Genomic DNA, 15,443 nt, shown 5'->3' with positions numbered 1-15,443 from the left:
GAAGTAGGAATAGATGGAATCCTTTAAATAAAATTAAATCATCCTTTATAGTCTTAGGCAAGGCTTAGACGAGCCCCACATGGTGCGAATAGTATTCTCTCCTTCGTGATTTGATTTTTGTATTTAATAAACATATTTGTAATATGTCAGTTCTATGTCAAATTAAAACGGCAAAAACTGTGACAGAGACAACATTTTATTGTGATCTCAGAATGCTCTTTTGTACTTCTGTCCACCTGGTCAGTAAATTATAATAAAAAAAATGAGTAACAATAAGGTGTTGTGTTTTTTTAAGTTTACAATAAAGAAAAAGACCTTCAGAAACATTGTCCATTCTGCTGATTAAAGTGGAATTCATGGAATTGTAAACAAACCCAGACCGAGTGTTTTGATCTAGCCCTTTTCTAGGATGGTTTATAGATACCAGTACATTTGTAAAACTAGAAATGAGTATTATAAATTCAAAAATACATGCCAACAAGACTAGGTTTTTATATGAAGGTGACTTTGCCAACATAAAAGTTATCATGACAAATATATCTTTGTTCACATCATTATAAACCAGTTTATATATAATATTCAATATCTGATGTACCATAATTAATAGTGGATAACAGTAAGGAATATATTAATTGTACAGGTGGACATTTAGTGTGTGTGTGTGAGTGTGTACACAGTGGCTATAGGAAGAAGTCACCCCCCCTTGGACCTCAGATTTTGTTGTGTTACAAGCTGAAATTGTGATGCATTTAAATTGGATTTTTTTTCTCTCTTAAAATGATTACTCTAACTGGGGAGGTACTTTAGTCCTGTAGTGGAAACACCCAATTTACCTCTTTGCACCTCAGCTGTAGGTTAGTCCTGTCTCTATGGTAACAGTTGTATGTATCGAGGCAGTTCAGGAGATCAGGCCTGTATCAATCAGAAAATAATGAAAGAGAGAATGACAAAAGAGAAACAAGAGCTCCAGTCTTAAACAACTGTCTATCAAGGTACACACAGATTATATATATTTTTTTTAACAAAGGTCTAGATGTTTATTTGTATATCAATACATCCAATACAACTGAACTTTAAGATTTGTTAACTGCAATCATCAGAAGCCTAAAAATGTTTGTATAAAACTAAAATAGAACAGCTTCCAATATTTCAATTTAATATCATATTAAAAGTTAAAAACAGTAACTACTTGGAATTACTGAACACTAGCACACTATAGACTATAGAATCGTGATGCAAAGTGTAACACTCATTCCTTACTCAAGACCTCTGCTCCAAAGTCTCATAGACATTCAGCAGGCTCTGCTGGTTAGACTAGTTTCCATTACTTTAAGTTATGTTTCTACTGTGTAAACTAAAACAAAAAGATTGGCAGATTAGGTATAGCTTCCAAATGTGCTGTTAGCTGAGGCTGATGTTCTGAAAAAGGCTGTAAAACTATTGCTTAGCACCCACACAGTCAGTTATTTCAGTATAGGGACTCCAGTACAACATTTCCTTCTGGCTTTTTTTGACCACCATAATTAAAAGCTATAAATTAAGTTTGTTTTGTTTTTTAAGTATTTTCCTCCATGTGTGTTACCAAGTATGGACCACAATGAAAATAGTAAAATGAAGTCTGTGAGAAATACCTTCCCTATCTGTTATTGTGGTGCTGCCATAATGTGGTAAGTTCTGGCACAATAACTGGTTCTACACACTTATTTAAATGTTTATTTATCATGTCCTGCTATCTAATATTACATGGAGTATGTATACATCTTATTATTTATCTCTACTCTACATGTATTTATATTTATTATACTGAATTTTCACCCACCTTAAAACCATCTTTCTGCATTTATCAAGATCATCTTTAGCTGAAGTGTCTGACATGCTTCTGTAATTGTTAATAAAACAATTAAAGTGACCTAAAATATTGCTTTCAGTTCACTATTACAAATATAATTTTCTCTTTCTACTTCAGGACAAATATTTGCACATGTGTTTTTTTTGTATGTCAGTTTCCCGATATAAACATTAGCATGCCACAAATCCAGTTCCACCTAGATGTATCAAGTGCCAAGAGTCATACAAGCATAGCAGCACCTGCTCTGCTTAATAGGATTATTATTATTACCCAATTTCGTAGCAGACTTACAATTGTTACAACATATATCACATTATTTTTACATGTGTACCCATTTATACAGCTTGGCATTTACTGGAGCAATCTAGGTGAAGTACCTTGCTCAAGGTACAACAGCAGTGTCACCCACCTGGGGATTGAACCCACAACCCTCCACTCCAGAGTCTAGAGCCCTAACTTCAGGAACCTTATAGGGCATTAAACATACATTGATTACATTCATCAATTTGGCTTCAATCTTTCTAATGTGGGAATTGCTCACAGCTGTAAAATTATATCCAACTAACATTAACATAAATTAAGGTCCTGATCAATTCACATGCAATTTATTCTTACCTTGGAATATTTTAAGTTTTTAAAAATATACCTGCAAGCAGCTTGCCTTGGAAATGCACAAATGCACCACTCCCTCAAACAGAAGTCCCAGTTTTGAACTGATATTAATGTTTGGACTTTGCAATGACCTTACATTGTTTAGATGACAAGTTTTGGTTTCACTTTTAAGTCAATTAAATTATGTACAGTCTTGAAGTTAGTGGCAATTAAAGACTTAAATCTGCAGCAATGGGACAGGAGATATGCATTTGTTATTGCTGATTGGAAGAAGAAAACACACTGAGATCATGTTAACAGAACCCCTGGAAAATGTTTGCTTTGTATTGTGACTCTCTTGTCAGCTGCACTTAAATATATTGACAGAAGGTGTCACAATTGTACTACAACTTGTAAAACCATGGCAGGTTTCTGCTAATAAAGTAAGGACCTTAAATGCAGAAAACAGGAGACAATACTGTGTTCAGAAACACAGTGAAATCTTAAACTCTAGTTAAGATGAAGATCTGCATAGACATCTATTACAGTTCCTCTCAGTGGTGAGAGCATTTCAACCATCTTGAATGATGTTACTAAAGATCAGGGCATGGTTATCTTTTGTCTTGTGTCTTGATCCCATGTTGGGATGTTGTTTTTGAGGTGGTTTATGTGTTGGGCAGTTTACCGACAGAATATTACTAGGAAATTTAAATAAGATTATTAAAGTTGATGCTAATTTTGATTGAAGAATACAATTGGCCATTGTATCAATACATTATGAACAACAAAATCAATAGACTTACAAACAATTTTGTGTTCAGATTATTCAAAACTGTTCATTGGCAAACTTATTTGTTTTCATATACATTTGGATAGCTTATGAAATTGCAAAAGCAGCCCAGACCACAAACAATACAGAGGCTCAGGTCTATAAACCAAGGTGTTTGGAAACACCCCATCAGCAAAATATGAGCACATCCCCAACCCCTTCCTGTCTGTACCAGGCAGCTGGGTATAACGACAATGTTGTCTACACATGGTAACCCAGCTCCTGTTTGCCCTTTTGTACCCAGCGTTGGGAGGGTATGAGTCACTTTATACCCTGGTTGCTACCAGTTAGAGTCACCAGCTCTACAGACTGGCTTTAAAATTCTAGATTATACCCATGTGTACTTATGTAGAGTATGTCTCTAATGCTTATAGCTTTATGACAAATTGAAAAGTAATGGCTCATACCGCAGATGAGAATCTACCCTGAAATAGATAGTTCATAAGCAGTTAAATAGCACAGAAAGAATTAGTTCTGGCTGTAGTTCATGAATGCCTAAAAGAAGTGAATGTATTTCACTATTTGTTTAATTTAACACTGTGCTCACAGTTAATATTGAATACATTTACAGACTGTTGAACAGACTCAAAATTGGTCAAGTAATCACAAAGAAGATATTAAGTCATCGTTCTGTAAATTGTTTAAGAAGACATTAAGCAATCCACTTCCCTTTCTTTGCCAGTGTCTGGATATAAATATAAATTTAATTTCTCCTTCTGTTCTTTTAAAGTTTCCCAGCAGATTAAAATCAGACTCAGACTTGAGCAATTACTGTAAGTGGTGTGATTTTTCAAAACACTATGTTAAAATAGGGAAGTAAGGTTTCTGAAACAAGATAGCAGGGTTGATAAATCAATCTATGGGTCCAATTGTGGTTGAGGGGTTAACTTAGATTTTCAGTCTATACCAGGTAACCATTAAAAATAACAAATTAGTATAAAATAAATATATAATATAGAAACTAATAAGTTACACAAAAAACAATGAGAGTTTTACAGAATCTGCTATTAAAAAATATGTTCATAAGCTGGTAAAAAAAAATTGTATAGATCATGGTCCAAGGAAAGCATAAACCATCCTTAACTCTAAAACACCATCACTAGATTCATACTATTGTTTGACACTGTTGCAAATTATTTGTATTTGTTTGATTGTTAAATTGTTCTAATCAAATATTCCTCAGCACAGATAAAGCTTTTTGTCCAGATATTTTAATTTCTTTCAATATAAGGAAGTTAAAAGCTATTTGATGAAGTAACAATATTGATAGTTCACACATTTCTGTTATCACAGACAACTCATAACATATCTGGACATCTGAAAGTGGGTCTAAAACTGGCTTTGTGAAAAGCAGGTATAAAAAGGTTGATTAAGAAATATTTAGACTTCTTTGCATTTTACTATAATTAAAAACAGAATACAACAGATATTTTACTAGACCAACTGAAATGTAAATACCTTTATATTTATTCATACCTTCATAACATGCATCCTTTACATTTAAATATTAGGATTCTTTTTTCTATACAGTTATTACCCTTTCTTTTAAAATTCAAGGCTTTCATGTCATTTTCAACATCTAACATGACATGACAAAGCGCAGTAGGTGAAGCGCAGTACTCTGCAATGCTCTGCCTTTTGTGGGTGACATTAATGAGATATTTCTGTAGATAAGCAGCATTTGCAGGGGAGACAGGTAGGCGTCATGTGAGCAAAAGTGATCTAAGATACAGCATTGGGTAAACCTACTTCCGTCCTGTGGCAGATCGAGAGATACAGAAGATGTTATCAACTGGTTTGCTTGTTCACTATTGATTTTACAATCACTTCAAAGTATAAAAATTATGAAACTGCAAAATCCCAAAAACTGTGGCTTCATATTCAACTTTAAATTCTACTATAATCATAGGTGTGTTTAAAATAAAATACCTTTGAAATTAATAATCTGAAATACTCTGAAAGAACATTTCAGAGAGTGAAGATGCCCTTTGCGTAGTGCCTCCAGAGTGTGCTTCAGCTGAACTGCCCTGTTTCTATAACCACAAAAGACTGGATTGCATGACGAAATGGTAGCGATATTGAAAGGATAAACTTTCGCCAAAAATGCACAGACCTTCCTGTCTGGCAACACTTTCAGTTGTCCCTCATGGACAGCATGTCACTCAGTACTATTCCATTATTTTCTCTTTTACGTAAGTCAATAAAGGGAAGTGCAACTGCTACAGTATTGGCGAGGTTAACAGAATACATGCATATTATAAATAACATAGGAGATACAAGGCACTACTGGGAGACTGTGCTGCCCAAATATGGGTTTATAACACACTTCTTCAAATTCTACTGATTACTACCTGAAAATATATTATTTTTGCGCCACAAATCAAATTAAATAATGATACTATATTACTTGTATAACTAGGTCTTGTGGAAAATCTGAAGGCATTTCTGTTTCACCTTGTATAAATATAAAAATACAGCGGGCAAAAACATGTAATTATTACTTTATAAAGTTAACCAACATTTTTTTTTTATTGCAGCAGTAAAAAGTACAACCCACTAAAATGTGTAGCACTTACTGAATAATTCTTGTAGGTACGGTGCAAATGTGAGCTGTAGAGGGGAATCCCATTCTAACCACACTCTGGAACTACATACACGCATTCTTACATGAAGAAACCAAGTACAAAAAATAGAATGCTATTTACTTACACAACCGTGCATTTGTCCTCTTGTTTTCTTGTAGAAGCATTTTGGATATTTTTTTTAACTGAAGGTATTTTGGGGGGTTTCCACCTCATAAGCAATGTGGCAGCAGAACCACACTATTTTATTTAGAAAACTATCCTTTTATCTGAAAGTATAAGTAACACATCACAGTACAAACAATGGCACATTATTATTTGGTCCTACGTCCTAGATGAGGCACAAAAATAATAAACACTTATTTTAATTACAGTCGTTTGCATAGAAATATTTTTTTATGAAAATGCAAAATAAAACATAGATAAGTGTTGAATTGTTAGTGAACAATAAAAATATAATTCAATTCTCAAATGAAATAGAAAGGTTCTCTTTATAATCTCATTATTTGTATCTTAATCCTCTTATACAAACATTCTCTCCAAGAAATACACAATTGTAAATTCATTTAAAAAAACATACAACTTTTGATCTCCATCGAAATATAACCACAAGCAAATATCACATGAATTATTGGTAATATACTGAATGCAAACCCATCTTGGAAATTAAAAGTACATTATGTGAGAGAAGATACTACTATGTGCGAAACTTAGCGTTTAAAATAGCTTGTGATAATCTTCATCAGGTGTGTGTATAATTTCAATATTATTAAATTGTACAAATATAAATTATAGTTCACACTTCTTAGCCATATGTGCCACCTAGGCAATAACCCAGTAACTCTCCCATCATTGAAGCTCCCTAAGATTTCTTGACTGGGATCAAAATATAATATATACTGCACTGTGATTCTAATAATGACAAATACGATGTCAAAAACAATGATTATTATAATTGATTATTAATTATAATTATTATAAAAACATGTCTTTGATTTAGGACCTAACAAATTGTGAAAGAGACACCTTGGACTGTCTGGAGACATCATTCAGCACTTTCCAGAGTGCCACACCAATCTCATGTCTTATTTTTCTCATAGAACCTCAAAGAAAAAAAAAAAAAAAGGTTTCTCATTGGCAACAAGTTGATGGTGCTCATTAAACTATAGCAGATCCTGCAATGATGAATGGAAAATCCACTAGTCATTAAATAAATATGGGGGGAATTTGTTGAACAGGCAGGGTGTTAACCACTAACCTTTCAGCATGTCTTAATACAGCAGTTTTGAGGGACATGTCAACCTGGCTGTTTTACACAATGTTTATATATTAATTTATGATTTTGTTTAATTAGTAAATAAAAACTTCAGAAATATTCCAGATAGTCAAATGTTAATTCTGTTTGGTCACAAATACACTGCAGAAATGTATGACATTTGTATTTGTTTTTATCATTGTTACTACCACGTTCACTTTAAATACAGCACTGAAGCTATACACTCTCTGAAACAGATACAAAATATAGTTGGTTTTGCTATATTTAAAATAAAATAAAACTAAAAAAGCTGTTCCACTCTAGGGGTTGAACAAAATATATCTTTAAACATGTGAATACACATTACACATAGGACATACTGCGGGGTAAATAACCAGCGCACATGCAGGGTAAATACTCTTTACACAGGTGGTTTGACTGCATTACATGTGGACTTTGCTTTAATACATGAAAAGGAGAGAGTGTACAGGGAGAACACTTTACTTTTATACTGAGTCATCATTGGGCTGTAAATGAAAAACCCTTGACTACAAAATGCTAGTTGGTTATATTCAACAATATGAAAACATTCAACAGCCTCATGCAGGGCCAAAAGGCCATTCAGACAGCTTGATAAGTCGATGACAGGCATGAGGGGCTTCGTGAGTGTAAAAAATGAGACGTGAGATTGGAATCACACTGCTTGTGTTTATTTGTCACATTTGATTAGCCACCTCATTATGGCTGTGCAAGATTAATTGAAAATGTGATTCAGATCTTCAACATTATACATTTCATAAGATCTATTTTCCTTATTTAAAATGTTTTAGACAAAGTCTGAGTGGTGTGCATAGCAGGTTCTTCTGAGGTTTCGGAAAAATAAGTGGTATTACAGTGAATATGAATATTGATAGGGCGTGCGTGGGTAGAAAAAAATATATTGTTTTGATGGTTAAATGTTTGAGAAACCTGTTGTTTATCCGCCACGTTTTGTAAAATTCCATCCCTACGCTGAAATTATATGTATTTTTTAATATAATGCAAAATTTCCCCTTTGCCCCAGTCACAGCTATAAATGCAGTAACACCTTACAACTGCATTGTACACTTGTGGAGAAAGCTGAGAAGGAAGCACAAGCTAACTGAGCTCCATCATGAAGTATAAGCTGGCAATCCTAGTCCTGATGGCACTTACTGTATCTGCCATAGGTAAGACATCTCCATTATCACCCGCCTGGTCTCTAACAACTTGTACGTTTAAAGTACTTAATATGTGCAAGAACTAGAATGCTATTTTGTGTAGTATATTTTAAATTATATATATATATATATATATATATATATATATATATATATATATATATATATATATATTAATGTCATGTATATGCATCACAATGCCCTAGCTGAGATCTGAAATAATAATATACAGCTAAATTACGGTGAGGATTTTGACCATCCTTTTTTGTCATGTACTGAGTCCAGTGCAGCCTGTCAAGTTACTGAAAGAGACTTTGTAGGTGTTTATGTATAAAATGCCTGTGACATCTGGTGAGGGTTAGGTTAGGTTACAGTTAGGTCCATAAATATTTGGACAGTGACACAATTGTAATCTTTTTGGCTCTGTACACCACCACAATGGTTGCAAACGACCCAAGAACAAGCAGGAACTAAAGACAGCTGCAGTGCAGGCCTGGTGATGTCTATGGGTTTCAGACATCAGGCAGTCATTGACTGCAAAGGATTTGCAACCAAGTATTGAAACTCACAATTTAATTCATGAAATACTTTTGAGACCCTAAAATTGGGGGAACCACATATAAAAATGGGTGTAATTCCTACACCATTCACCCAAACTAAAAATGAAAGTTTACACTTAAAGTACATCTGGATTGTTTCCTTTCAAATCCATTGTGGTGGCGTACAGAGCAAAAATGTTGACAATTGTGTCACTGTCCAAATATTTATGGACCTAACTGTATATATACACTATGATTGCAGAATAGTAGTGATATTAATATTTGGGAATATTTGGGAGTCATTAGAATTGCAATATTCCATTCATGTGGTGCATCGGTGAATCAGTCTCTGTATTCCACTACAGACGTTTCCTCCAGCAGACGCTGCCTGTGTGTGGATGTGAAGAACAAACTGGCAGCTCCAAAGGAGATAAAGAGCGTGGAGATCTTGCCTTCTTCCAATACTTGTGAGGAAGTGGAGATTATGTAAGAAATCAATTAGCTTCTTTATATGCATTACCTCATTCTCTTCATACAGTCCCTTTAAAAGAGCATATTGCAAATAAAACCACAGAAGAAATAATCTTCTTGTGGATGCTTTCTGTGCACTAGCAAGCACCAAAGCAGTAAAAGGTGTCAAGCTTCTGTACTCTGTGAAGGTGTCAAAATATCAGCCTGTAAGTAGAACCAAGGTCCTAGCATCTACATCAACAGAAAAATGAATGCTATTGTGCATTTGGACCTATTTGTTTTTTAAATGCCATTGTACATTTTCACTATGAAATGAAAAATAAAGAATGCATCTGGTATATGTATACAGTATATTGAGGTACTTACAGTCAGATGGAGGTTGTGTACAAATGTGGTGAAAGGCATGTGCCTCTTTTGTAAACAAGCTAAGATTGAAAAAGCAGTATTGTGAGTCAAAACAGATGAAAACTTTACCTATTACCCTACATATTTGTAGATGAAGCAAAACCACAGGATGACCTAGTTGTCTGACACACTGAACTCACTTAACAGAGAAAGGAAGGACGCGGTTCATGCTGCAATGCAACAATGCCATGAAATACTGCACACTTTATAATAGCTGCAGGACTCTTTCTGAAGACGTAGTAGTGTTCTTGACATCTGCAGATGTACTTTATAACTTGACACTAAGTAATTTTGTGGAGTTATGTTACGATTCCCATTTACCCCATATTTTTATAAATTGTACTATTATTATTATTATGGTTATCATACTGTATACTACTGTATACTACTTCTCAACTTCTCAGTCTTTTCTAGAAGCAACATCATGTATAAATAAATGTAATCAAGCTAAAAATCCCAGATGCATTTCCTCTGTACTGTAGTTGGTGAGTTAGATTCAGATTTTCCTTTTGTCATCAGTATTGCAAGAAAAACTGCACACCAGAACAAAATGGTAATACAATGAACACACTATAATTTATAAGCATCTGACGAATATACACCTTTAATGGACATTGTTGCTGGTAATAAGAATATCAGTTGAACATAATAATTCATCAGATTAACGATGTGTTGCAGAGTTCACATGAAAAACGAAAAGCAGTATTGCTTGGACCCAAAATTCAAGAGGCTGCTTTTCAATCTCAAAAGGTACAGTATACAGAATATTCCTTTGCATGCAGAAAGCCAAAAACCCTGGGCTTCACTATTCTCCTATACCCCTGACAAATACAAAGCTATAATTTGTATACGTTTTATTATTATTATTATTTATTAACTCAATAAATAAAAAAGTATGCAAATTTAATCAATATGTTTTTCATGCTCTAGGAAAAGCTCATAAAAGCAAGTGGATCTTCCTGAACAAAGACAACTCCCACAGATATCTTGACGTTCAACTGGAGAATGCATAGACAACACATGCAAACCTTTCTTCAATTAAGCTCAATTGTATAAGCTCTTTACAATTATGCCCAAAACATTTTATTGTAGTTTGGTACCCTTGTCAACACTGTGTGCTTTGCTTTTCCAAAGATCATTAAAATAAAGAGAACAAGAGGTATAGCTTCACTGAGACTCATTGTGTATTTGTCATCATGAACATTCATCCAAGTGTGTGTTTCCTTATGGGCTGGTTTAATTTCATACAGTATTATACTGCAGGAACCACAGCAGCCTTCATATCAATGCAATAAATAAAACAGAGAATGAATTCTAACACTTGATAGCCAGTAATGTATGTTCAGAGCTCTGTGGAAGTTGGACTCCAAAATGGACTGTCATGGCGAGTTCTCTTCCTTCCTGGGATTACTTCACACTGACTTTTCTGTGTAATGACAGTAATATAGTGTATGGGACTGTGTGAATACAGGTATAAATGATCTCTGTTAACCCACTGATTGATTGTATTGCCCCGCTTAACTCCAAAACAATGTAGCAGCAGTTCTGATAAAACAGTCACCACAGCTGTAAGGTAGCTCTGAGGGACTGTCCCCAGACTTTCTATACACAGCAGAAAAGGTAATCAGATGAGCTGGATGACCACAATCTGACTCCTCATCTCCCACACTGTAATTTATATAACTCATGAGTGTGAGTTATTCAATAAAATGAAACTGTAATAATATAAAAGTCTGGTCTAAATAATTAATAAGAGAGTGCGGCTACAACATTTAATTTTCTTTATATATATATATATATATATATATATACACTCACCTAAAGGATTATTAGGAACACCTGTTCAATTTCTCATTAATGCAATTATCTAACCAACCAAACACATGGCAGTTGCTTCAATGCATTTAGGGGTGTGGTCCTGGTCAAGACAATCTCCTGAACTCCAAACTGAATGTCTGAATGGAAAAGAAAGGTGATTTAAGCAATTTTGAGCGTGGCATGGTTGTTGGTGCCAGACGGGCCGGTCTGAGTATTTCACAATCTGCTCAGTTACTGGGATTTTCACGCACAACCATTTCTAGGGTTTACAAAGAATGGTGTGAAAAGGGAAAAACATCCAGTATGCGGCAGTCCTGTGGGCGAAAATGCCTTGTTGATGCTAGAGGTCAGAGGAGAATGGGCCGACTGATTCAAGCTGATAGAAGAGCAACTTTGACTAAAATAACCACTCATTACAACCGAGGTATACAGCAAAGCATTTGTGAAGCCACAACACGTACAACCTTGAGGCGGATGGGCTACAACAGCAGAAGACCCCACCGGGTACCACTCATCTCCACTACAAATAGGAAAAAGAGGCTACAATTTGCACAAGCTCACCAAAATTGGACAGTTGAAGACTGGAAAAATGTTGCCTGGTCTGATGAGTCTCGATTTCTGTTGAGACATTCAGATGGTAGAGTCAGAATTTGGCGTAAACAGAATGAGAACATGGATCCATCATGCCTTGTTACCACTGTGCAGGCTGGTGGTGGTGGTGTAATGGTGTGGGGGATGTTTTCTTGGCACACTTTAGGCCCCTTAGTGCCAATTGGGCATCGTTTAAATGCCACGGCCTACCTGAGCATTGTTTCTGACCATGTCCATCCCTTTATGACCACCATGTACCCATCCTCTGATGGCTACTTCCAGCAGGATAATGCACCATGTCACAAAGGTCCAATCATTTCAAATTGGTTTCTTGAACATGACAATGAGTGCACTGTACTAAACTGGCCCCCACAGTCACCAGATCTCAAGCCAATAGAGCATCTTTGGGATGTGGTGGAACGGGAGCTTTGTGCCCTGGACGTGTATCCCACAAATCTCCATCAACTGCAAGATGCTATCCTATCAATATGGGCCAACATTTCTAAAGAATGCTTTCAGCACCTTGTTGAATCAATGCCATGTAGAATTAAGGCAGTTCTGAAGGCGAAAGGGGGTCAAACACAGTATTAGTATGGTGTTCCTAATAATCCTTTAGGTGAGTGTATACACACACACACACACAGGTGACAAATTAAAAAACCAACATAAAGTGTCTCAGTAAGGTGCTGGGCCACCACAAGCCACTAGAACAGCTTCAATGTGCCTTGGCACAGATTCTACGAGTCTCTGGAACTTTACTGGAGGGATGGAACACCATCATTTTTTGATGCTGGTGGTGCAGAGCACTGTCAACACATCCGTCCAAAATCTCCCATAGGTGTTCAATTGGGTTGAGATCTGGTGACTGCAAAAGCCGTAGCATATGATTCACATAATTTTCATACTCATCAGACCATTCAGTGAGCCCTCGTGCACTGTGGATGGGGGCATTGTCATCCTGGAAGAGACCACTCTCATCAGGATAGAAATGTAGGATAAAGGTGATCACTCACAATAACTTTGTAATGATTTGCAGTGACCCTTCCCTGTAAGGGGAAAAGAGGACCCAAACTATGCTAGGAAAATGCCCACCACAGCATAACAGACCCCCCGGACCTCCTTACTGTAGGGGACAAGCACTCACTCTTCCTTTAATTTTAACAAGATGCCCAGTCGCTGCTGATGAGAAGAATGTACACACAGCATGATGCTGCCACCATCATACTTCACTGTAGGGATGGTGTGTCTTGATGCAGGGGCAGTGTTAGGTTTGCACCACACATAGCACTTTGAGTTTTGGTCTTGGTCTCAAAACCACAAAACCCTTACCCACATCACAGTTGGGTCTCTCTCATGCTATCTGGCAAACTCCAGACGTGATTTCAGATGGTACTTTGAGTAACGACTTATTTCTTGCCAACCTCCCATAGAGGGCACTGTTATGCAGAGCTCTAAATATTGTTGACTGGTGCACCCTTAATCCACTCCCAGCTACAGAACTCAGAACTCTCTGTGGCTTCTCTCACAATTCTCCTTCTTGTTTGAAAGAAGAGTTTTGAGAAACAGACTTTTCTTGGTAGTGTCTGGGTGGGATGATGCAGCTCACACTTCCTGATTATTGATCCAACTGTGCTCACTGGGATACCCAAACACTTGGATATTATTTTGAAACCATTTCCTAATCATTTATATTAATTTATCTTTAACTTCTGTAAAATGCTCTTTGGTCTTCAACACTGGGGGTTTTATCCACAAAATGTGACAGCAACTTTAATCGCGCACAGGTAGAGGCCAATAGTGATTGTGTCCACGTTGGGGCTATTTCTTTCATCTGTGTAAACTGGGAGATTCCTCAGCACAGGAGTTGAATACTTACACAAGCAACATATTTCAGTTCAAAATTTTTCTTACAAATATTTTCCAACATAAAACGAATGTCACCTCATAATAGTTTATTTTAAAACCCTGGAACTCTAAATCAATAATCAAAACAGGACAAAATTTTCATGTAATTCAGTAACATGAGAGAATTGGTCAGGGTTCTGAATACTTTTGCAAGGCACTGTGTATAATTTATATATATATATATATATATATATATATATATATATATATATATATTCACTGACAAGTGAATAACACTGATAATCTCGTTATCATGACACCTGTCAGTGGGTGGGATATTAGGCAGCAAGTGAACATTTTGTCCCCAAAGTTGATGTGTTAGAAGCAGGAAAAATGGGCAAGCGTATGGATCTGAGCGACTTTGACAAGGGCCAAATTGTGATGGCTAGACGACTGGGTCAGAGCATCTCCAAAACTGCAGCTCTTGTGGGGTGTTACCGGTCTGCAGTGGTCAGTACCTATCAAAAGTGGTCCAAGGAAGGAAAAGTGGTGAACCGGCGACAGGGTCATGGGCAGCCAAGGCTCACTGATACACGTGGGGAGCAAAGGCTGGCCCGTGTGGTCCGATCCAACAGACGAGCTACTGTAGCTCAAATTGCTGAAAAAGTGAATGCTGGTTCTCATAGAAAGGTGTCAGAACACACAGTGCATCGCAGTTTGTTGCGTATGGGGCTGCGTAGCCACAGACCAGTCAGGGTGCCCATGCTGACCCCTGTCCACTGTCGAAAGCACCTACAATGGGCACGTGAGCATCAGAACTGGACCACGGAGCAATGGAAGGTGGTGGCCTGGTCTGATGAATCATGAGTTCAGGGTGTTGACCTTGAAAAGGGGGACCTACACAATATTAGGCAGGTGGTCATAATGTTATGGCTGATCGGTGTATATATACACACATATATATGTATGGGCTGAGATTCTTGTTTAACAGAATCTCTCAAGCATTTTCGGTTCCTATTTAATCACTTCCAATAGCCTCTCAAAGAGTACCATGCAAGAAGCACCATGTGGCATGAACTCACGAGAGGAAAGCACAGGGAAAAAGCCCATGCTGACAGATGGAAAGAGTTGTTTTCCTCACATGAGATGGAAGCCTGGTATCCTGGTTGAGGAAGAGGAAGTGTGACATTATTGAAATGGAAAGATTTCCCTTTTAACAAAGGGAATTCCATTTCTGCCACATTCTGTTTGACTGCCTTTGAAGAAGAGTCCATGTATGTGCTCTTGTATACAGAGGGCCTCAGTACTTTCATTATCCACATACAAATACTCTTTCATCACAGTATCTATGAACATAATACTACAGTATTGAATTTCTTTCAGAACATTTTTCCCCCCCTCAACACATTTTATTTATTAAAACAAAACAAAACAAAAAACTTTAATTCAAAACCAATTCTTGCATTTTC

At 36.4% G+C, this 15,443-nt stretch overlaps 2 protein-coding genes across 3 annotated transcripts in view; one reads left to right on the top strand and one right to left on the bottom strand.

Annotated features, from left to right (window-relative positions):
* The window catches only part of LOC136763160 (ras association domain-containing protein 4), a 56,315-nt gene that overhangs the window by 29,205 nt on the left and 11,667 nt on the right, over positions 1-15,443 (bottom strand). Inside the window, exons 1-2 of one of the 2 annotated variants that reach the window (XM_066716939.1) lie at positions 1,820-1,879; positions 834-912 (exon numbers count right to left, since the gene is read on the bottom strand). In XM_066716939.1, coding sequence (XP_066573036.1) covers positions 834-912; positions 1,820-1,875 — 135 coding nt within the window. In that variant the 5' untranslated portion in view covers positions 1,876-1,879. Of the gene's footprint in view, positions 1-833; positions 913-1,819; positions 1,880-15,443 lie in introns of those variants that run through there. The other variant, XM_066716940.1, reaches the window with a different exon arrangement.
* LOC136763162 (C-X-C motif chemokine 10-like) lies at positions 8,177-10,902 on the top strand. Its single transcript, XM_066716944.1, has 4 exons — positions 8,177-8,314; positions 9,210-9,330; positions 10,399-10,470; positions 10,651-10,902. Exons 1-4 carry the CDS (start codon positions 8,260-8,262, stop codon positions 10,661-10,663), a joined length of 261 nt encoding a protein of 86 aa, XP_066573041.1. The 5' UTR covers positions 8,177-8,259; the 3' UTR covers positions 10,664-10,902.

Source organism: Amia ocellicauda, chromosome 11, assembly GCF_036373705.1.
Source record: "Amia ocellicauda isolate fAmiCal2 chromosome 11, fAmiCal2.hap1, whole genome shotgun sequence".
Classification (NCBI taxonomy): domain Eukaryota; kingdom Metazoa; phylum Chordata; class Actinopteri; order Amiiformes; family Amiidae; genus Amia; species Amia ocellicauda.
The sequence above is the reverse complement of the archived record's forward strand: the minus strand, read 5'-3'. Positions and strand labels throughout refer to the sequence as shown.